This window comes from Elephas maximus, chromosome 3 (genome assembly GCF_024166365.1).
Source record: "Elephas maximus indicus isolate mEleMax1 chromosome 3, mEleMax1 primary haplotype, whole genome shotgun sequence".
Taxonomy (NCBI): domain Eukaryota; kingdom Metazoa; phylum Chordata; class Mammalia; order Proboscidea; family Elephantidae; genus Elephas; species Elephas maximus.
The window spans coordinates 60,727,015-60,749,557 of record NC_064821.1 but is presented as its reverse complement, the minus strand read 5'-3'; the positions used below and the strand labels follow the sequence as shown (position 1 = coordinate 60,749,557).

At 44.5% G+C, this 22,543-nt stretch overlaps 1 protein-coding gene across 1 annotated transcript; it reads left to right on the top strand.

Annotated features, from left to right (window-relative positions):
• Positions 1–8,863: 8,863 nt before the first annotated feature.
• On the top strand, positions 8,864–22,274 carry MUL1 (mitochondrial E3 ubiquitin protein ligase 1). The gene is made up of 4 exons (XM_049878153.1): positions 8,864–9,089; positions 15,999–16,086; positions 16,830–16,950; positions 20,129–22,274. The coding sequence occupies exons 1-4, from the start codon at positions 8,970–8,972 to the stop codon at positions 20,856–20,858; spliced, it is 1,059 nt and encodes a 352-aa protein (XP_049734110.1). The 5' UTR covers positions 8,864–8,969; the 3' UTR covers positions 20,859–22,274.
• The last annotated feature ends 269 nt before the right edge of the window (positions 22,275–22,543 follow it).

Here is a 22,543-nt window from a genome sequence, read left to right as displayed (position 1 = left end):
GCATAAATATTTAATATGGTTATGTCTTCCTGATCAATTGCCCCTTTTATCATTATGTAGTGTCCTTCTTTATCCTTTGTGGTGGATTTAAGTCTAAAGTCTATTTTGTCAGAAATTAATATTGCTACTCCCCTTCTTTTTTGCTTATTGTTTGCTTGATATATTTTTTTCCATCCTTTGAGTTTTAGTTTGTTTGTGTCTCTAAGTCTAAGGTGTGTCTCTTGTAGGCAGCATATAGATGGATCGTGTTTCTTTATCCAGTCCGAGACTCTCTGTCTCTTAATTGGTGCATTTAGTCCATTTACATTCAGCGTAATTATAGATAAATAAGTGTTTAGTGTTGTCATTTTGATGCCTTTTTATGTGTGTTGTTGACAATTTCATTTTTCCACATACTTTTTTGTGCTGAGACGTTTTTCTTATTGAATTGTGAGATCCTCATTTTCGTAGTGTTTGACTTTATGTTTGTTGAGTCGTTACGTTTTTCTTGGCTTTTATCTTGAGTTATGGAGTTGTTATACCTCTTTGTGGTTACCTTAATATTTACCCCTATTTTTCTAAGTAAAAGCCTAACTTGTATTGTTCTATATCGCCTTGTATCACTTTCCATATGACAGTTCTATGCCTCCTGTATTTAGTCCCTCTTTTTGATTATTGTGATCTTTTACATATTGACTTCCGTGATTCCCTGTTATTAATATATTTTTTTAATTAATCTTAATTTGTTTTTGTGATTTCCCTCTTTGAGTTGATATCAGGATGTTCTGTTTTGTGACCTTGTGTTGTGCTGGTATCTGATAGTATTGGTTTTCTGCCCAAACAATATCCTTTAGTATTTCTTGTAGCTTTGGTTTGGTTTTTGCAAATTCTCTAAACTTGTGTTTATCTGTAAATATCTTAATTTCGCCTTCATATTTCAGAGAGAGTTTTGCTGAATATATGATCCTTGGCTGGCAGTTTTTCTCCTTCAGTGCTCTGTATATGTCGTCCCATTCCCTTCTTGCCTGCATGGTTTCTGCTGAGTAGTCTGAACTTATTGATTCTCCCTTGAAGGAGACCTTTCTTTTCTCCCTGGCTGCTTTTAAAATTTTCTGTTTATCTTTGGTTTTGGCAAGTTTGATGATAATATGTCTTGGTGTTTTTCTTCTTGGATCAGTCTTAAATGGGGTTCGATGAGCATCTTGGATAGATATCCTTTCGTCTTTCATGATGTCAGGGAAGTTTTCTATCAGGAGTTCTTCAACTATTTTCTCTGTGTTTTCTGTCCTCCCTCCCTGTTCTGGGACTCCAATCACACGCAAGTTATCCTTCTTGATAGAGTCCCACATGATTCTTAGGGTTTCTTCATTTTTTTTAATTCTTTTATCTGATTTTTTTTCAGCTATGTTGGTGTTAATTCCCTGGTCCTCCAGATGTCCCAGTCTGCATTCTAATTGCTCGAGTCTGCTCCTCTGACTTCCTATTGTATTGTCTAATTCTGTAATTTTATTGTTAATCTTTTGGATTTCTACATGCTGTCTCTCTATGGATTCTTGCAACTTATTAATTTTTCCAGTATGTTCTTGAATAATCTTTTTGAGTTCTTCAACAGTTTTATCAGTGTGTTCCTTGGATTTTTCTGCAGTTTGCCTTATTTCGTTTGTGATGTCTTGAAGCATTCTTTAAGTTAGTTTTTTATATTCTGTATCTGATAATTCCAGGATTGTATCTTCATTTGGGAAAGATTTTGATTCTTTTGTTTGGGGGGTTGTAGAAGCTGTCATGGTCTGCTTCTTTATGTGGTTTGATATGGACTGCTGTCTCCGAGCCATCACTGGGAAACTAGTTTTTCCAGAAAATCCGCTAAAAACAAATGCAGTCAGATCCCTATCAGAATTGCCTTTGAATTATAACTGCCACCTTGTTCCCTGTAAGGATGAAAGTCTGAGATTTGGATCATATATGCTTGGCTGTAGCTGGTTCTGTGTTTTTAGTCCTATTAGGGGTGGACTTTTGGTCCCTGGGTTTTTTGTTGTTGTTGTTGTTCCTTCTCTCAGGCCGAAAGAGTGGGTTAGGAAAAGACCAAAAGAAAAAAAAAGGGGGGAAAGCAAAGCCGCCACGGAGCCGGAGCCAGAGCCGTTCTCCCTCTGGCTCAGGCAACTCCAATGTTAATGAAGCCGCCTGGGAAAGGTGGGGGAGGGATCAGAGAGATAGGGGAGTAGCACCTCAGAATATAGCCAGAGTTGCTTGTCTTGCTTGGAATGACTATTATATCTGAGATTCCTGCGGGGCGTGTCGCCTATGTGTGCTGGCTGTGTGGAGATTGCCCCCGGGGGTCTGGCCCTCTGAAGCCACCCGCTGCCAGCGTCAAGGTTCCCCTGCTGGAATGCTTTACTCCAGGCTCCAAAATCAGTCGCTGCCTCCCGGGGACTTCTCGTCCCGCCAGCCGAGTTGCCGCGCCGCCCCCGCGGACTGGCTGGGCCCCCTCCCGGGGTTAGTTCAGGGGAGTGGAGCAGCTCTCCATGCTTGTGCCGTGCCAGCGCCCAGTCAAAATCCCGGCGGGACGGCTCCCCGGCTGGGACGCTGCTCTCCCAGCTCCAAGACATGTCACTGCCTCCGGGGGACTTCTCCCACCGGCTGCGTCGCCATGCCGCCGGCGCGAACCGGCTGGGCCTCCTCCTGGGGTGAGTTCGGGGGGTAGGGCTGGGCCCCTTGTTTGCTCTGTCAGCTCCCCTGGGCACTGCCCTAAATCAGGCGTCAAAGGTTACCTGACTGGGACGCTGGCTCCAGGCTCCGAAAACAATCGCCGCTTCCCCGTATTTGTTCGTTTTCCGTCTCTAAATCTGTGTTTGTTGTTCAGGGTTCGTAGATTGTTATGTACTTGATCGATTCACTTGTTTTTCCGAGTCTTTGTTGCAAGAGGGATCCGAGGTAGCGTCTACCTAGTCTGCCATCTTGGCCCCCACCTCCCATTAGAATATTTAAAAACCAAAAGCTGACCATACCAAGTGTAGGTGAGGATGTGGAGGAACTGGAGCCCTCATACATTTCTTTTGGAAACACAAAATGGTACAACCATTTTGGGAAACTGTTCAGCAGCTTCTTTAAATATACATTGACCAAACGTACATGTAACCCAGCCATTCCAGTCCTGGGAATTTATTCAAGAGGAATGAAAACGTATGTCCATACAAAGACTTGTAAATGAATGTTCACAGCAGCTTTATTTGTAATAGTTAAGAACTGGAAAAAAAAAAACCCAAACATCCAACAGGTGAATAGATAAACAAATTGTGGTACCCACCCAAACTCATTGCCCTCTAGTCGATTCCAACTCAGCGACCCTATAGTTCAGAATAGAACTGCCCCATACGGTTTCCAAGGAGCGGCTGGTTGATTCAAACTGCCAATCTTCGGTTAGCAACCAAGCTCTGAACCACTGCGCCACCAGGGCTCCAGTTGTGGTATAGTGTGTTAAAATTAAACAACTTCCCAGAAGCCTGGACAGTGCTCCAAGGACTTCTGGGCATCTTATCATTAAATATCCCCCTGCAAACCAACCTCATTAATCTCTTTTGTTTTCCCAAGGACTTTGCTGACTTTGAGGTAACAGATGGTAGGTGTTTAACCTAGAAGTTTCTTTTCGCCAAGACCTGCGTCTCTAGGATTTTGTGTATTTCGCATGAGTTGTTCTTCTGCACTACTGTATAATCTTCAAAGAACCAACTGTACATTCTTTCTTATATCACAAGATTGTAAATGGCATATAAGTGAAAAAAAAATCAGTTCGAGATAGACGAAGTAGTTTCTCTGGAACTGACTGCTCATTTGAAAACGCGTTTCCCTCTCTCTCTTAATAAATAGTTGATCTCTTTAATTGTCATAATCTTATTATTTTTAACAGTTCATACAATGGCATACTATTCATCAATAAAAAAGGAACAAATGAACTATTGATACATGTAACAACATGGATAAATCTGACAATAATTCTTAGTAGTATGTCAATAAATCTGCCTATAAAAGAAAAGCACAGTGCCTGGCCATAACTCACATACGTAGTTGTGTGTTGCCTATTTTTGTGTTCTCAGTTTATAAATCCCTGGGCAACCGTGTCAAAGAGTTTCAAAGTGTGAGAATGCCTCGTCAGTCCCCATCAGAGGCCGGTCCTTTTCCTGATGTTTGTGGTGCTGGTGAGGCTTAGACCCACAGCTCCATCCTCACGGACCATTTTGCTTTCCATCTTTGCCACTGGAACCTTTTTCCTGTCAATTGTAAGTAGGTCCCACTGGTCCAATGGAGACTGAGAAAGTGACCCCAATGGGCGTCACTTATTTGGGAAGGGAAATCCTCAAAGCCCACACCCTTCTATGAGCTTCTGGCAGCATCCTCAGGGCTGGACAGTTGACCAGCTCGCTGACCTGTAGGCAACTTTGATCCCTCCTTGCTCTTCAGACCCTTTCACAAACTGCCTTGAATAGTAATCTTTCGGGTCCTTGCCCCCGTTCTCTACTAAACTGTACTCCAATGCACTTCCTTTTTGCTATAGCTATTGAGGAGCTCAAATTTGGTGCCAAATGCAATGACTGGAGTTCCTGGTTGGTGCAAATCGTTAACATGCTTGGCTGCTAACTGAAAGGGTGGAAGCTTAAGTTCACCCAGAGCTGCTTCAGAAAAAACGGCCCGGTGATCTACTTCCGGAAAATCAGCCATGGAAAACCCTATGGAGCACAGTTTACTCTGATACCCGTGGAGTCACCCTGAGTTGGAATCGGCCCAATGGCAACCGGCACCGGTACTTGTAGGTGACTAGCACAGGGTAGTTTCTTGCTCCATTTAGCTGGTTGTTGTTTACTCCTTATTTTTGATATTTTGTTTTACAATGTGTTACATTTTATAAGGTCATCTCAGATTCTTTTCATAAATAGATGGGGTTTAAATTCTTTTTAAAAAAGAAACAAGCTCCCCTATACTCTCTGTGAGTCACAGGGACACCGTTATCCCTGTGTCCCCACTGTGCACCCCGGATAGTATGTTGCATGGAATAAATGCTCATTAAAAATATGCTGAATACATTAAATAATTTTAGTCATTATTTTTATGTTCGGGGTTCTCCCAAGAGAAAGTTCTGCAAGGCAACTGAGTGACAATCTCCCGTCATCATTAACATCTTTTCTATTTCCTGTTTCCCGTAATGTTAGTGCAGGAGCTAAGACGCCTGCTCTCATATTGACTTGTGACACTGTTGTCACACTGGCTGGACAGCTGAAGCGGGCATTTACCCAGGGGCTCGCAGGGAGATTGTCCCCCTCTGAGGGGAAATCAAGTCCGGAGCTCAATGTTTCCAGTGGTGGCATTGTCCTCAGTGGTCCTGTCTCTCCCAGGTTTGCCCTTCACCCTCTAGAATCTCCTGGTGCCTTAGGAATTTACCCCCCTTTCTCCAAGTCAGAGGCTCATCTTTAGCTGGTGACTCAATGAGGACAGCCATTTTGAGCTGGGAATGGTTCCCGAGGGACACCTGGCTGCAGCTGAAATTGCCCATCTTTCATGGCTCCTAACAAGGTCCACAGGACTTAAATTCCAAAGTGTTCCGATAGGACCCTGCTCAGCATGCCTAACGAAGGATTTCAGCCTTTGGCAAGAAAAAAAAAAAAAAAAAAGGTAGGGCTGGTTAAAACCAAACTGTCTCATTTCAGAGTAATGGTCTTTTAACAAGCTCCCAAGGAACCCGTAACAGGGCTGAACCAAAGAAAGCAGAGGGCCCAAAATAGTCAGATGCTGTGAATGAGAACCCCTAACCTATTTGCTGTGGAGATACCTCAGAGTTTTCAGTTTTATGACTCCCCTTTTGTTCTATCTCTCACTCTGATCTAAGGACATAAGAATTTTGATGATGAAAAAATGGGTTAGATCATGCCCTGCTGGTCCTCAAAAACGTTTATTAGCTCCCATCCCCAAAATGATGAAGTTTAAAGTTTTGAATTGGCGTAGGATCTGGCCCCAACCCTCCTTTTCAATTGCTCCCTGCTCTGTCTCACACACCCTGGTCTCTGGCTATCCTGGCCAACTCTGGGTAGCTGTGCATCTTTTGCTCATCTTGTTCCTTCTGCATGAAGTCTTTCCTATCCTATCCTGGCCCTCCTTTCCACCCTCCATTCTGTTTCCAGTTACTGGCTAGTCAATTCCGACTCATGGAGATGCCACATGTATCAGAGTAGAACTGTGCTCCATACGGTTTTCAATGGCAGACTTTTGGAAGTAGATTGCCAGGCCTTTCTTCTGAGGCACCTCTGGGTGGACTGAAGCCTATAGCCTTTCAGTTAGCAGCTAGCACATTAACTGTTTGCACCACCCAGGGACACCCCATTCTGTTTACAGCGCTCGAATTCTCTCGTCTTCCGCAAATTTGGACACGCTGGTGATGTAGTGGTTAAGAGCTATAGCTGCTAACCAAAAGGTCAGCAGTTCAAATCCACCAGGCGCTCCTTGGAAACCCTATGGGGCAGTTCTACTTTGTACTATAGGGTCCGACTGTGGGTCAGAATTGACTCAGTGGCAACAGGTTTGGCTTTCTTTGTTTTGATGAGAATAAATAGCTCGCTCTACCACCTGTCAATGGCACTTTGGTTGCCCTAATTACATTTAGCCTGGAATAGGTAACTTGGAGCCCTGGTCGGGCAGTGCTTAAGAGCTATGGCTGCTAACCAAAAGGTTGGCAGTTTGAATCCACCAGCCTCTCCTTGGAAATCCTATGGGGCAGTTCTACTCTGAACTATAGGGTTGCTATGGATCGGAATCGCCTCGATGGCAATGGGTTAATAGGTAACCCGGCCCATTTCTGCATCCCCACGGGACCAATCAGAGGGCAGAGCCTATATATGGTACCTCCTAGTGTGAGTCAGAATTGACTCAATGGCAATGGTTATTATTATTAAAGCTCAGCCCAGAGCCTGGGACCCAGAAGACAATTGTTGGTTGTGGTGTAGCTGGAGTTTTTTTTTTTTTTAATTCAAGTTTTATTAAAACTTATTAAAGTTTTATTGAAATATACCATACATTCACACTCAAAAAGTACAGAAGAGTGAGAAGTCACCCTCACTGTTCTCTAGCCACCCAGTTCCCTTCCATGGAAAGAACCAATATTATCATTTTTGGGGGGAATCTTTCCAGAGATATGCAACCAAACACATATATTGGCCCCCCTCCTTTTGAAAATAAATACCACCACATTCAAACTGTTTTGCAGTTTGCTTTTTTTCACTTTAAGATGCACACATACATATATATTTTAAAATTTTTTTATTGTGCTTTAAGTGAAAGTTTACAAATCAAGTCAGTCTCTCATAGAAAAAATTTATATACACCTTGCTATATACGCCCATACATATTTTTAATTTAACCAACTTTTTAACCAAGTGATTATTGATAACATTTAGGTTGTTTTTATTAAAAATGATATTAAAATGAATAACATTTTACATCTGTTATTTTCTTATGTGAGTATTTATGTAGGAAGAATTCCTAGAAGTGGACTTGCTAGGTGGACGGGTGTGGGTACTTTTAATCTTGATTAACATGGCCCAGTTGTTCTCCATAAAGAATGTCCAGTTTTATACCCACAAGCAATGTATGGGAGTCTGCTTCCCCACACCTTTGTGTTATCAAACTTTATAACAAGTTCCAATAAAAAAAATTAAAGGTAGACTTCATTTTAAATTTGTGTGTGTGTGTGTGTGTGTTTTAAACATCACTGATACACTGGGGTGTTGACAATCTAGGGATTATAACCCCATGGTCATAGAACGTAATTCTTGACTCCAAGCACATTTAAGGAATGGGGTAGAAAAATGTCATGGATATCCAGCAGCTTTAGTAAAGAGATTTTACTTTTGTGAGGCAATCTGCAGTTTTTAGACACTTTTTAGCATATTTGGTCAACGGATACATCCTACACTTTCAAGAATTTCAAGCATAACCTGTATGACAGCTCAGTGAACATATGCTTTGCAGGCCTGATGTTTTGGATACAATTTGGGGGTACCTCTGATTATTTCAGGAATGAGATGCACTAGAGAGGTCAGAGAAATGGTCAGGACAAAATATGTATTAACGCACCTGGGTTTGAAGCCTGTCTCTATCACTTTCAGCTGTGTAACTCTGGGCAAATTATTTAACCTGAGTCTCAGGTTCTGTAATCTGCCTCATAGTATTGAGACAATTAAATGGGATGATGCCTATAAAACTTTTTGGCGTACTACCTGATATATAAGGGGCATTCTATAAAAGTAGCTGTAATTATTACTTAGCGAACAATACGTGGTTATATGTGGTGGTGGCAGATTAAGGGGCTACTGTGGTGATATAAATTTCTCTTCACCAGAGTTAAGGACTTTGGTGTGGGGTAAATCCCTAACATTCGCTAGCACTATGGCTTTGAATAAGTTACCTAGCCTCTCTGACCTCAGTTGTCTCATCTGTAAAGTGGACAGAATAAAATTCAAGTCTTAAGGTTTGCCCTGAAGCTTAAATGTGTAATACCAAGCCCACGTAAGTATTGAGGCATCAAACAACCCAGTAACTCCAGGAAACCAGAGGGACGGAGGCCAGGGCGACGCGGGCGAATCGGGCTGTGGCTGGTGAGCCCCGGGTCGGAGAGAAAAAGGTCACGAACTGCCAGGCGACCTATCAGCTCTTCAAAACCATCCCTCTAAGACCTAAGTCTGGAAACTCCACCTCTCGGGGTGGGGTGGGGTGGGGGGCGGGGGGTCGCAGCAGAGCGGCGGTCACCTTGGCAACCCCGTCTTCCGGCCCTCTTTGCCCCGCCTCCGCTTCCGGTTCTGATGTACGTGTCATCGTCGCGCGACGGGTTATGGGTTTTCGGGAAGTGCCCTGGGGGTGGGGGGGTGAGGTCCCGAGTGGAGGAAAGTGGCCGGCGGAGGTGGCGGGCCCAGACTCTGCCTCTCGGACTGCATCCAGACCTCGGCGCAGCCATGGAGAGTGGAGGGCGGCCTTCGCTGTCCCAGTTCATCCTCCTGGGCACCAGTTCCGTCGTCACTGCTGTCCTGTACTCCGTATACCGGCAGAAGGCCCAGGTCTCCCATGAACTGAAGGTCAGTGATGGGGCACGACTGGCCTCAGCCGGGTCATCTCTGCGCCCGGTAAAGATGAGCCCACGACTCTCCTAGGGCCGCTCCACAGCCAGAAACTACAAAAGAGGAAACAGGCTTTTAGAGAGTGTCACCCGCTCAGCAAATGGAGGAGCTAGGATCAGAATCCAGGTCTCATGATAACAGGTTCATGCCCATTTTCTCTTAAGTTCCTCTCATTACTCATAATGAATCTTGACTTCATTAATTTGTTCGACAAATATTTACTGAACACCTAATATGCGCCAGGCTCTGAGAATATAGCGATGAGTAGAACAGACGAAAGTCCCTGCCCTCCTGGAGATTCCATTTTAGTACAGGCAGACAGACAAAAGCAAGTAAATCATTTGGTACGACAGATCGTGATAAATGCTATAGAGTAATGGAGGGGAAAGGGAGTACTAGAGAAAGGAGGTTTGCTGTTTTAATTAAGGTAACATTAGCCCAGGATCCCGGAAGAGATGAGGGAGTGGGCCATGCACATTCCTAGCAGGAGAGTACATTCTGGACCTTGGACCATGCCCAGTTATTTAACCACTCAGCTCCTTGCTACTTCGAAACCTTCCTTTTTATGTGATAGCTGTTTTTAAAATAATTCTGTTTTTGGACTGCATTTTATAGTTTACAAAACACATTTCCATCTTGGTTTTAATTTTTTCTTCTTAATAACTTCTCGGGTTAGATGAAATGACGATTACCTCCAGATTGCAAATTGAGACTTAGAGGAAAGGTCTGACAACTAGTCAGCCTGGAAGTGAAGCTTAGGTCTTTTGATTCCAAGTGTAGGGTTTTGTTTTTTTTTTTTGCTTGACCACATTGGTTTATTGTGACTGTCTGACTGGCCCATGAGAGATGGACCTGTTTAGGTCAGGGGCGGGATCTTATTTGTCTTTCTTCTTTCCCTCTAGGTTCTAATTTGGTGCTTGGCAAGTGGTAGATGCTCAGTAAATGTTTGTGGATTTGTTTTGGCTGAAATGTCACAGTACAGCAGTTAAGACCCTAATTGTCATTTATATGAAAGATGAAGCCCTAAACTTGATCGATCACATTATCACATTCTTTTCAGTAGGGGCTTAGAAACAAATATGTGAAATTGCTGCTATGAGGGAAGTTATTTATTTATTTTTTTATTGAACTTGAGGTGAAGGTTTAGAGAACAAACCGGTTCCTCATCAAACAGTACATACATTGTTGTATGACGTTGGTTAGCAACCCCACAACATGTCAGCACTCTCCATTCTCAACCCTGCGTTCTCTATTACCAGCTTTCCTGTTCCCTCCTACTTTCCAGTCCCAACCCCAGGGCTGGTGTGCCTTTTCAGTCTTGTTTTGTTCCATGAGCCTGTTCAATCTTTAGCTGAAGGGTGAACCTCAGGAGTGACCTCACTACTGAGCCAAAAGGGTGTCTGGGGGCCATATTCTCAGGGTTTCTCCAGTCTCTGTCAGGCTTAATTGTGCTCATGAGGAACCTTTACATAGATCAGGAGGCAATTGTTGGAACAGAACAAGGGGATACTGATTGGTTTAAAGGCAGGAAAAGTGTACGTCAGGGTTGTATTCTTTCACCATACCTATTCAGTCTGTATGCTGAACAAATAATCTGAGAAGCTGGACTGTATGAAGAAGAATGGGGCATCAGGATTGGCGGAACACTCATTAACAGCCTGCGTTATGCAGATGACACAACCTTGCTTGCTGACAGTGAAAAGAACTTGAAGCACTTACTAATAAAGATCAAAGACCACAGCCTTCAGGATGGATTGCACCTCAACATAAAGAAAACAGAAATCCTCACAACTGGACCAATGAGCAACATCATGATAAATGGAGAAAAGATTGAAGTTGTCAAGGATTTCATTTTACTTGGATCCACAATCAACAGCCATGGAAGCAGCAGTCAGGAAATCAAAAGACGCATTGCATTGGGTAAATCTGCTGCAAAGGACCTCTTTAAAGTGTGGAAGAGCAAAGATGTCACCTTGAAGACTAAGGTGCGCCTGACCCAAGCCATGGTATTTTCAGTTGCATCATATGCATGTGAAAGCTGGACAGTGGATAAGGAAGACTGAAGAATTGACGCCTTTGGATTGTGGTATTGGTGAAGAATATTGAACATACCGTGGACTGCCAAAAGAGTGAACAAATCTGTCTTGGAAGAAGTACAGCCAGAATGCTCCTCAGAAGCAAGGATGGCGAGACTGTGTCTAACATACTTTGGACATGTTGTCAGGACAGTCCCTGGAGAAGGACATCATGCTTGGCAGAGTACAGGGTCAGCGTAAAAGAGGAAGACCCTCAACAAGGTGGATTGACACAGTGGCTGCAACAATGAGTTCAAGCATAACAACGATCGTAAGGATGGCGTGGGACCAGGCAGTGTTGCGTTCTGTTGTGCATAGGGTCGCTATGAGCCAGAACCGACTTGACGCACCTAACAACAACAATAACTGTCAGGCCAGCAAGACTGGTCTTTATTTTTGAGTTAGAATTTTGTTCTACATTTTTCTCCAGCTTTGTCCGGGACCCTCTATTGTGATCTCTGTCAGAGCAGTCAGTGGTGGTAGCCAGGCACCATCTCAGTCTGGTGGAGGCTGTGGTAGATGTAGTTCATGGACTAATCTTTCCCTTGTGTCTTTAGTTTTCCTTATTCTTCCTTGCTCCCGAAGGGATGAGACCAGTGGAATGTCCTACATGGCTGTTCACAGGCTTTTAATACCACAGATGCTACTCACCAAAGTAGAATGTAGAACATTTTCTTTGTAAATTCTGTTATGCCAATTGAGCTAGATGTTCCCTGAGACCATGGTCCCCACAGCCCTCAGTCCAGCAATTCAGTCCCTGTGAGGGGAGTTTTGGAATCTCTCAGGAATGAGCCAAATTCCCAGGCAATTGGATTTGTGGTGTCAGTGGCATCCTAGTGAGATTCCTGCTGTCTGCTCGTTTGCCTAGTTAAATAACCATGTGATTGGCTATGAGTGTAGCTGGTATTTCACTTTCTGACTCTTTGAAATCAATTTGGCCTCAAGTTGGCTAGATGTGGAATTCTCTGAAGAGGTGGACTCTCCAGAGCCCATGTTTGGGCGACCTTAAAAACCTTTCCAGTTAGTAACCAAATAAGGATGAAATAGCCCCTTCCTGGAAAAAGAGTTGGGACTGTGATATTTTAGATTTTATTTCCTCAACCAAATTACAAAACTTCCAGAGTAGGGTACTTGTCTTATCCTTGTGCATCGCTCATAGTGATGGGAATGCATTTTTGTGCCAGCCTCTGGGCTGGATCCCGTCATCCCTCAAGGCTCATTTCATCTGTGTAAAAATCCTGTGAGCTTGTGTTCTCCTCCTCCTTTACAGCTCTGGGAGCTGAGACTCAGGTACGTTAAGTTACCCAAAGTCACAAAGCTTGATTGTAAAGCTCTATTAAAACTAAGGTCTTTCTGACCGTACCACTCTCCTTCCTTTAAAAAAAATTCTGATCAGCCATCCTGTGGTGGATACTTTACCAGCTGTGGGACTTTGGCCAATCACTTCATCTCTCTGAGCCTCAGTTCCCTTATCTGAAATTGGAGCTAATCATAATGCCTACCTTATAGGAATGTTAGGGGCAATAAATGCATTTAAAGTGCGTAGCATAGTGTCAGGTACATAGTATATCTAAATGTTTATTTATTCATTAATTTATTCATCAAACATTTATTGAGTGCCTTCTACGTGTCAGGCCATGTTCTTGGCACGAGGAGTACAGCAGCGACCAAGGCAAAACAAGGTCCTAGCCCTCCTAGTCCAGTGGAGGGAAACAGATAATAAACAAGTAAATGATTTGTAAGTGTTAGTTGTTATCTTACTGTCTTTTCAGTATGGGCGGTTAGTAAGTTTTTATTGACCTTGCTCCTGTCATTTACTGGGTAGCAGTAACTTAAACTTGTTATCTTTTGACTCATAGTGACCCGTGTGACAGAGTAGAGCTGCCCCATAGGGTTTTCTTGGTTGTAATCTTAATGGAAGCGGGTCGGCAGGTCTTTCTCCTGTGGAGCTACTGGGTGGGTTCGAACCAGCAACCTTGCGGTTAGCAGCCAAACGCTTTACACGTTACGCTACTAGGGCTTCTTAACTTACAGTGACCTCAATGTGTCCAGCACGTCATCACTTCTTAGAGGTTACTTATCTGGCGTTCTTAAGACTTGCTGACGGGAATACAGGGAATCCCAGCACCCAGCACAGTGCCTAGTATGGAGATGCTCAGGAAATGTGTGTCAAATTTATTATTTATTTTGGTTGTCTGGTTTCCCAAGCAGAACCCTGGTGGCGCAGTGGTTAAGAGCTTGGCTGCTAACAAAAGGTCAGCAGTTGGAATCCACCAGCCTCTCCTTGGAAACCCTATGGGGTAGTTCTGCTCTGTCCTGTAGGGTCCCTATGAGTTGGAATCGACCCAGTGGCAGCGGGTTTGGGTTCTTTTTTTTTTTTTTTTTTTTTGGCTTCCCAAGCACAACAGGTTGGAAGCTATGAATTGCTGGGGGTGAGGGAACGACGGCTTGTTAGAGGACAACAGCAACAGAGGTGACCTTGTTTACTTGATTATGAGTGGGAAGAAGGACAAGTGAAAAAGTAAAAGAAGAAATTGTCTGGCTCCAGTTAACAGAGACTTGCCCTAACAAAGCAAAGATATTCCTTCATTAATAATGCAGAGCATTAATTCACAAAGGTGGTGGTGATAATAATACCCACTGGTTCCCAAGCCCTTGCCATGTATTAGGCACTAAATTAGGTGCTGTATACACAAATCCTTTGGCTCTATGGCTCTCTTTTATCAACAAGAGGTGAAATTATGTTCCATCTGCAGTATGAAGATAGCAAATTGATTAGTACCTTTCATATTTTCATTAAAAAAAAGGTTAACATTAAGAGGAGTGTGTGTTTGCTTAGCTGGAGAAAGAGTGGATGTGGCAGCCTGGTTCTCCAGTGATGCCAGAGAGCCGAGCCGAGCCTCCGCCCTGTGCCTGCTGAGGCTTTACCACTTGGAGGACACAGCTTTGGAATCTGAGTTTCCATAGTCTCCTTCCTGCCTGATTTCTTCATTTTCTCAACATGAAAAAAGTTAGCAGTCTTTTTTCTTTTTTGTCTCTCCCTTTTTCTTCTAGCTTTATTTTTTTAATTGTGCTTTAGGAGAAAGTTTACAAAGCAAATTAGTTTCTCATTAAACAATTAATAGACAAATTGTTTTGTGACATTGGTTGCCAACCCTGCGATGTGTCCACACTCTCCCATTCCCCACCCTGGGTTCCCGGTTTCCGTTCGTCCAGTTTTCTGGTCCCTTCCTGCCTTCTCATCTTTGCTCCTGGGCTGGTGTGCCCTTTAATCTCATGCACAATTGGACTACAAAGCATGTTCCTCACGTGTGTTATTGGTTGGCCCTATAGACTGGTCTGGGAACCTTGGTGGCATAGTGGTTAACTGCTGCGGCTGCTAACCAAAAGGCTGCTGGTTCGAATCCACCAGATGCTCCTTGGAAACTCTATGGGGCAGTTCTGCTCTGTTCTATAGGGTTGCTATGAGTCAGAATTGACGCAACGGGTTTGGTTTTGGTTTTTATAGACCTAAGATTTGGCTGAAGGGTGAACCTCAGGAGTGTGACTTCAGCAGTGAGTTAAAAGGGTGTCTGGGGGCATACTCTCCAGTCTCTGACAGACCAGCAAGGCTGGCCTTTTTTTGTGTGTGTGTGAATTTGAATTTTGTTCTACATTTTTCTCCCACTCTATTGCAAACCCTGCCAGAACAGTTGGTGGTGGTAACTGGGTGCCATCTAGCTATTCTGGGCTCAGTCTGGTGGAGGTTGTGGTAGTTGTGGTCCATTAGTCCTTTGGACTCATCTTTCCCTCGTGTCTTTGATCTTCTTCATTCTCCTTTGCTCCGGTCCGGATGGGACCACTAGATATATCTTAGATGACCACTCACAGGCTTTTAAGACCCCAGAGTCTACTCATCACCATCAGATATAGAACATTTTCTTTATAGACTGTTATGCCATTTGAGCTAGATGTTCCCCAAGACCATGATCCCCAGCCCTCAGCCCAGTAGCTTGGTCCCTCAGGGCATTTGTATGTGTCTGTGAAGCTTCTGTGACTTTGCCCTGGTCAAGTTGTACTGACTTTTCCAGTATTGTGTACTGTCTTACCCCTCGCCAGAGTTATTACCACTTACCTACTATTTAGTTAGTATTTTCCCTCTCCACCCCTCCTATCCTTTGTAACCATCAAAGATTGTTTCTTTCTGTGTGGAAACATTTTCGTGTGTTTTTATAATGGTGGCCTCTTACATTATTTATCCTTTTTTGCGACTGACGTATTTCACTGAGCAGAATGCTCTACAGATTCATTGATGTTGTGAGATGTTTTGTGGATTTGTCATTGTTCTTTGTTATTTCGTAGTATTCCACTGTGTGTATGTGCCATAGTTTGTCCCTGTAACTACTGAAGGGCACTTAGGTTTTTTCCACCTTTTTGCTATTGTGAATAATGCTACAGTGAACATGGGTGTACATACGTCTATTCGTGTGAAGGCTCTTATTTCTCTAGGATCTATTCCTAGGAGTGGAATTGCTGGATCATACGGTATTTCTATTTCTAGCTTTGGAAGGAAGCGCCATATCATTTTCCAAAATGGTTGTACCATTTTGCATTCCCACCAGCAGTGTGTAAGAGTTCCAGTTTCCCTGCAGCCTTGCCAACATCTGTTATTTTCTGTTTTTTTTTTATTCGTGTCAGTAATGTTGGGGTGAAATGGTATCTCATTGTAGTTTTGATTTGTCTTTTTTGCCCTTTAAGTTTGATTGAGCATGTCAGTACTCAACAGTTAATTTAATATGCTATTTGCGTTTAGGGAGCTAAAAAAATCCACTTGGGTGAAGATCTAAAGAGTATTCTTTTGGAAGCTCCAGGAAAATGTGTGCCTTATGCTGTTATTGAAGGTATGTTTATTTATTGGTAAAATAAAAACCCATCCCTTCTTCCAAAAGTTTGATAAAGATCTGCTTGACTGACACTAAGGGTCTTTTGTGGCAATGTGGCAGTGGTCCAGAACATGGGATTTGGGGTCAGAGAGACCTGGGTTATTTGCTGTGTGGTCTTGGGGAAACTACCAAACCTTTCTGAACCACTGTTTCCCCATCTCTAAAATAATACCTACCTTATGGAGTTGTAAGACTTAAATGATGCAATCTGTAAAGTGCTTAGCAGTTGTTGTTATTATTAGGTGCCGTCAAGTCGGTTCCAACTCATAGAGACCCTGTGTACAACAGTACGTCACACTGCCTGGTCCTGCACCATGCTCACAATCGTTATGGTCGAGCCCATTACTGCAGCCACTGTGTCAATCCGTATGCTCAGCAGAGTACCCCACAAAATGTAACTTAAAAAAAAAAACAAAAACCCACTGCCATCGAGTCGATTCCGACTCATAGCGACCCTATAGGACAGGGTAGAACTGCCCGATAGAGTTTCCAAGGAGTGCCTGGCGGATTTGAACTGCCGACCTCTTGGTTAGCAGCTGTAGTGCTTAACCACTGTGCCACCAGGGTTTCCAATGTAACTTATGATGATAAAAATTTCATCATTGTTAATAAACTAACTCAAGCTAAAATCACAATTTTAATTACTTTAAAGGGGAGGGCAGAGACATTCTTCAGAAATAACACAATTTGTTTCTACTTAGGAGCTGTGCGATCTGTTAAAGAAACGCTCAACAGCCAGTTTGTGGAAAATTGCAAGGGGGTAATTCAGCGTCTCACACTTCAGGAGCACAAGATGGTGTGGAATCGAACAACTCACCTTTGGTAAGTATTCTTTCTCCACTGACCGAAAAACTCACAGCTGGCCGTTCAAATGCTGGCGTCCTGGATCTGGTTTCTGTGTTTTCAGCCTCACCTGAAGCAAGTTGTAGACCAGTCCCTCTATGCTGATAATATTCTTCATGTGTGGTCCGTGGACCTCCTACATTAGAAACACCTAGGCACCTTCTGAAAATGCATGTTCCTGGGCTCCATTCCAGACCTACAGAATCCGAATTTCTAGGACGGGGCACCCAGAACCTGTGTTTTTCACAATATCTCTGTTGATTCTTATGCCCTTTAAAGTTTGAGAACCATTGATTTATGAATTTATTAAAAATAATTTTGTGCCGTTACAGGAAGTACCATTTTTCTAACTGATCCTAGTGGTTTTGTTTTGGATATTGATTGTATAGTGGCAAAAGGAAATAAATGGTACAGGCCATTTATGACGGTATTTGTCGTCCCACTGATACCACTTGAGGACCTAAAAATTGTTGTTGTTAGGTCATGTTGAGTCGGTTCCGACTCATAGCAACCCTGTGTACAACAGAAAGAAGCGTTGCCCGGTCCTGTGCCATCCTCACAGTTGTGCTTGAGCCCATTGTTGCAGCCGTTGTGTCAGTCCATCTCATCGAGCGCCTTCCTCTCTTCCACTGACCCTCTGCTTTACCAAGCATGATGTCCTTCTCCAGGGACTGGTCTCTCCCGCTGATATGTCCTTAGCACATGAGATGAAGTCTCGCCATCCCCGCTTCCAAGGAATACTGTCGCTATACTTCTTCCAAGACAGATTTGTTCCTTCTTCTGGCAGTCCATGGCATAGTCAGTATTCTTCACCAACACCGTCATTCAAAGGCATCAGCTCTTTGGTCTTCTTATTTGTCGTCCAGCTTTTGCATGCATATGAAGTGATGGAAAATATGGTTTGGGTCAGGGGCACCTTAGTCCTGAAGGTGACGTCTTTGCTTTGGAACAATTTAAAGAAGTCTTTTGCAGCAGGTTTGCCCAGTGCAATGTGTCCTTTAATTCCTGATTGCTGCTTTCATGGGCGTTGATTGTGGATCAAAGTTAAATGAATTCCTTGACAACGTCAATCTTTTCTCCATTTATCATGATGTTGCTCATTGGTCCAGTTGTGAGGATCTTTGTTTTCTTTATGTTGAGGTGTAATCCATACGGAAGGCTGTGGTCTTTGATCTTTAGTAAGTGCTTCAAGTCCTCTTCACTTTCAGCAAGTAAGGTTGTGTCATCTGCATATCGCAGGTTGTTAATGAGTCTTCTACCAATCCTGTTGCCCCGTTCTTCTTCATACAGTCCAGCTTCCTGGATTATTTGCACAGCATACAGATTGAATAAGAACAGTGAAAGAATGCAGCCCCGATGCACACGTTTCTTGATTTTAAACCATGTAGTATAACCTTGCTCTGTATGAATGACAGCTTCTTGGTCTATGTACAGGTTCCACATGAGCACAGTTAAGCATTCTGGAATTCCCATTCTGTGTAGTGTTATGCATAATTTGTTATGATCTACACAGTTGGATGCCTTTGGATAGTCAGTAATACACAGGTAAACATGTTTCTAGTATTCCCTGCTTTTAGCCACGATCCATCTGACATCAGCAGTGATACCCCTTGTTTCACGTCCTCTTCTGAATCCGGCTTGAACTTCTGGCAGTCCCCTGTCAGTGTTCCCTGTCAATGTCACTGTCAGTGTTGGAATCGACTCGATGGTACTGGGTGTTTTTCCTGTCAATGTGCTGCTGCAATTGCTTTCGAATGATATTCAGGAAAATTTTACTTACATGTGATATTAATGATATTGTTCAATAATTTCTGCATTCCCTTGGATCACCTTTCTTTGAAATGGGTACAATATGGATCTCTTCCAGTCAGTTGGCCAGGTAGCTGTCTTCCAAATTTCTTGGCATAGATGAGTGAGCACTTCCAGCACTGCATCCGTAGTTTGAAATGTATCAATTGGTATTCGTCCATTCCTGGAGCCTTGTTTTTCACCAGTGCCTTCAGTGCAGCTTGGACTTCTTTCTTCAGTACCATCAGTTCTTGATTATATGCTACTTCCTGAAATGGTTGAACATCAACCAGTTCTTTTTGGTACAGTGACTGTGTTCCGTCCATCTTCTTACAATGCTTCCTGAGTTGTTCAGTATCGCCCGTAGAATCCTTCCGTGTTGCATCTCAAGGCTTGGATTTTTTCTTCAGTTCTTTCAGCTTGAGAAATGCCAAGCGTGTTCTTCTCTTTTGGCTTTCTAACTCCAGGTCTTCCTACATTTCATTGTAATATCCTGTCTTCTCGAGCTGCCCTTTCGAAAGCCTCTGTTCAGCTCTTTTATTTCATCATTTCTTCCATACACTTCAGCTATTCTGCGCCCAAGAGCAGGTTTCAGAGTCTCTTCTGACATCCATTTTGGCCTATTCTTTCTTTCCTGTCTTTTTAACGGCCTTTTGCTTTGTTCATGCGTAATGTCCTTGATGTCCTTGCACAAGTCACCTGGTTTTCAGTCATTAGTGTTCAATGCATCTATTCTTGAGATGGTCTCCAAATTCAAGTGGGATATACTCAAGGGCGTATTTTGGCTCTCGTGGACTTGTTTTCATTTTCTTCAGTTTCAACTTGAATTTGCATAGGAGCAATTGATGGTCTGTTCTGCAGTTGGCCCCTGGCCTTGTTCTGACTGATGATACTGAGCTTTTCCATTGCCTCTTTCCACAGATGTAGTTGATTGATTCCTATGTATTCCATCTGGTGAGGTCCAAGTGTATAGTCACCATTATGTTGTTGAAAAACGGTATTTGCAATGAAGAAGTCGTTGGTCTTGCAAAATTCTATCATTCGATCTCCAATGTCTTTTCTATCACCAAGGCCATGTTTTCCAGCTACCAATACTTCTTCATTTCCAGCTTTTGCATTCCAATCACCAGTAATTCCGAATGCATCTTGATTGCATGTTTGATCAATTTCAGACTGCAGAAGCTGGTAAAAAATCTTCAGTTGCCTCATAAAATTGAGAGGCAGCTGGATAATAGTGATTTCTTTTGTGTGTGTGTGTTTTTTTAAAGTTACTCCAGACTTTATTCTGTCCTCCTGGCATTTGGGTGATCTCAACTCTGCCTGGGTGTATATGATCTCTTGTTTTATCTGAGTTCTCTTCTACTCTTAGGAATGACTATTCAAAGATCATCCACCAGAGAACCAATACGGTGCCATTTGACCTGGTGCCCCATGAAGACGGTGTGGATGTGGCTGTCCGAGTGCTGAAGCCCCTGGACTCGGTGGATCTGGGCCTGGAGACCGTGTATGAGAAGTTCCACCCCTCGATCCAGTCCTTCACTGATGTCATCGGCCACTACATCAGCGGTGAGCGGCCTAAAGGCATCCAGGAGACAGAGGAGATGCTGAAGGTTGGGGCCACCCTCACAGGGGTGGGTGAACTGGTCCTGGACAACAACTCTGTCCGCCTCCAGCCCCCCAAGCAGGGCATGCAGTACTACCTGAGCAGCCAGGACTTTGACAGCCTGCTGCAGAGGCAGGAGTCAAGTGTCCGACTGTGGAAGATCCTGACACTGCTCTTTGGCTTTGCCGCCTGTGCCACCCTCTTCTTCATCCTCCGAAAGCAGTACCTGCAGCGGCAGGAGCGACTGCGCCTCAAGCAGATGCAGGAGGAATTCCGAGAGCGCGAGGCCCAGCTGCTGAGCCGAGCCACACCCGAGGACAGGGAGAATCTGAAGAGTGCCTGTGTGGTGTGTCTGAGCAACTTCAAGTCCTGTGTCTTCTTGGAGTGTGGCCATGTCTGTTCCTGCACCGAGTGTTACCGCGCCTTGCCAGAGCCCAAGAGCTGCCCCATCTGCAGACAGGAGATCACCCGCGTGGTCCCCTTGTACAATAGCTGACTGTCCTGAAGCTGCAGCAGACCTGGAAGTAACCCTCCCTTCCAGGGATTCTTATCTCCACACCTTTAAGAAAGCAGTGTTGGAGGGTGACCATCAATCTCCAGGTGTGACTGAGGGGTGGAGGAGAGCAGAGAAGGAACCTGCCTGATCCCACACATCCAGCCCAGGATGTGGCCCCCCTACCCAGCTTGAGGGGAGCCTTTCCACAGGGAGCATGAGAATTGGAGACCCACCCTGGGAAGATGTGGTGGCATGGTGGCGCTTCCAAGGAACCAGATAAGTGTGTCTGTAGTTGGAAACACCTCATCTCTTAAGTGCTAAAGCCAGTGATCTTCAGACCCTGTGTTGCCGTGTCTGGTCCTTTGTGGTGAACTGTTGATTCCTGTGGACTCGTAATAGGACTTGACCTGGGCCCAGGCTTGAATGACTCGGCCAGAATGGGAGGAAAACGGGATCTGAGGCAGTGTGTGCCTTGAGAGCCGTCTCTGAAGACACTGTCTTAGTTTCTCTTCCTTTTGCTTATAACGCGGGAAAAAGTCTTTATTCACAGTTGTCAGGCGAGCCGTGTGAGTTGTATCCCTTCCCCTCACCTGCCTTCTCCTTAATGTGTGCACGTGTGTGTGGAGGACAAGAGAGAGAAATCCAGCACATTGGCCTTCTACCTGATGCGTGTCACACCAGTCAGCAGGGTGAGGAGCGGTCACTTGAGGGGGCAGTTGGAATAATAGTCAGTGAGCACATCCCAGCTTGGCTGCAGCCCTCCCCCGTCTCTGCTGACCTAAGGGACTGACCTCAAGGCAGGGTCACCAGAGCACACACCTCTGGCCCTGACTTGGAACTCTTCTGGCATCTGGGTGCCAAGGGCTGGCTGCTGGTTGTCTCCGCCTGAGGATGGGCTGGAAAAGCTTCACCACCTCCAGGAAGCAGTCCGGACACGGCTGCCCTCACCTGCTTTTGCAGTGTCTTTCCAAGGCTGTCTGTTACCAAGGGAAGTATCCAGCCAGCATCCTGATCACAGAGCCTTCTCAAAGCCCTCCCCTAACCCCCGCCCAGCTGAAGAGTTAACATCCCATGGGTGTGATCACATCGCCCTTCCTGCATTACCGCACCCCCCATCTGCCCTTCTTGAGCTTGCTAGTGCCAGAGTGGTGGGGAAGCCTCCCTCACCACCTCCAGGTAGTCAGAGGCCACGTGCACAGTTCTTTTTCACTTCCCTTCCCCATCTTTGAATATTCACCCCTCTGGTCCTCCTTTGTGTGGGGGAGGAGGGGGTGCTCTCAGGGGGCTGCACCAGTACTATGCAGTGTCCAGTGTGGACAGCACAAATTAAACTCTCCCAAACCAAGTGTTAGCCTGTTGCTTTATTGGTAACAGTTAAATGGCTAGGCTGATGCTCCCCAGGTGGATTGAGTCCCTTCCCTGACAGAATTAAAACGGGGGGCTCTGAGGCCTCCGTGCTTTCTCTCTTTGGCCATAAGGTCATTTTGGTCTTCCTCAGATGGTGTGCAGGCTGAGGCTGGGGTGCTTGTCACCATGGCGAGACATCTCTGGCCAGCCTGAGAGGGGGCTGTCCTCGAGAGCCAGCCCAGAGGCCACACCTGGCCTTTCTGCTAGTCATCTTTCAAGAAGTCTGTCCTGACATGCTGAACCCGAGGGCAGTGAGATTTCACCTGTTGAGAGAATGG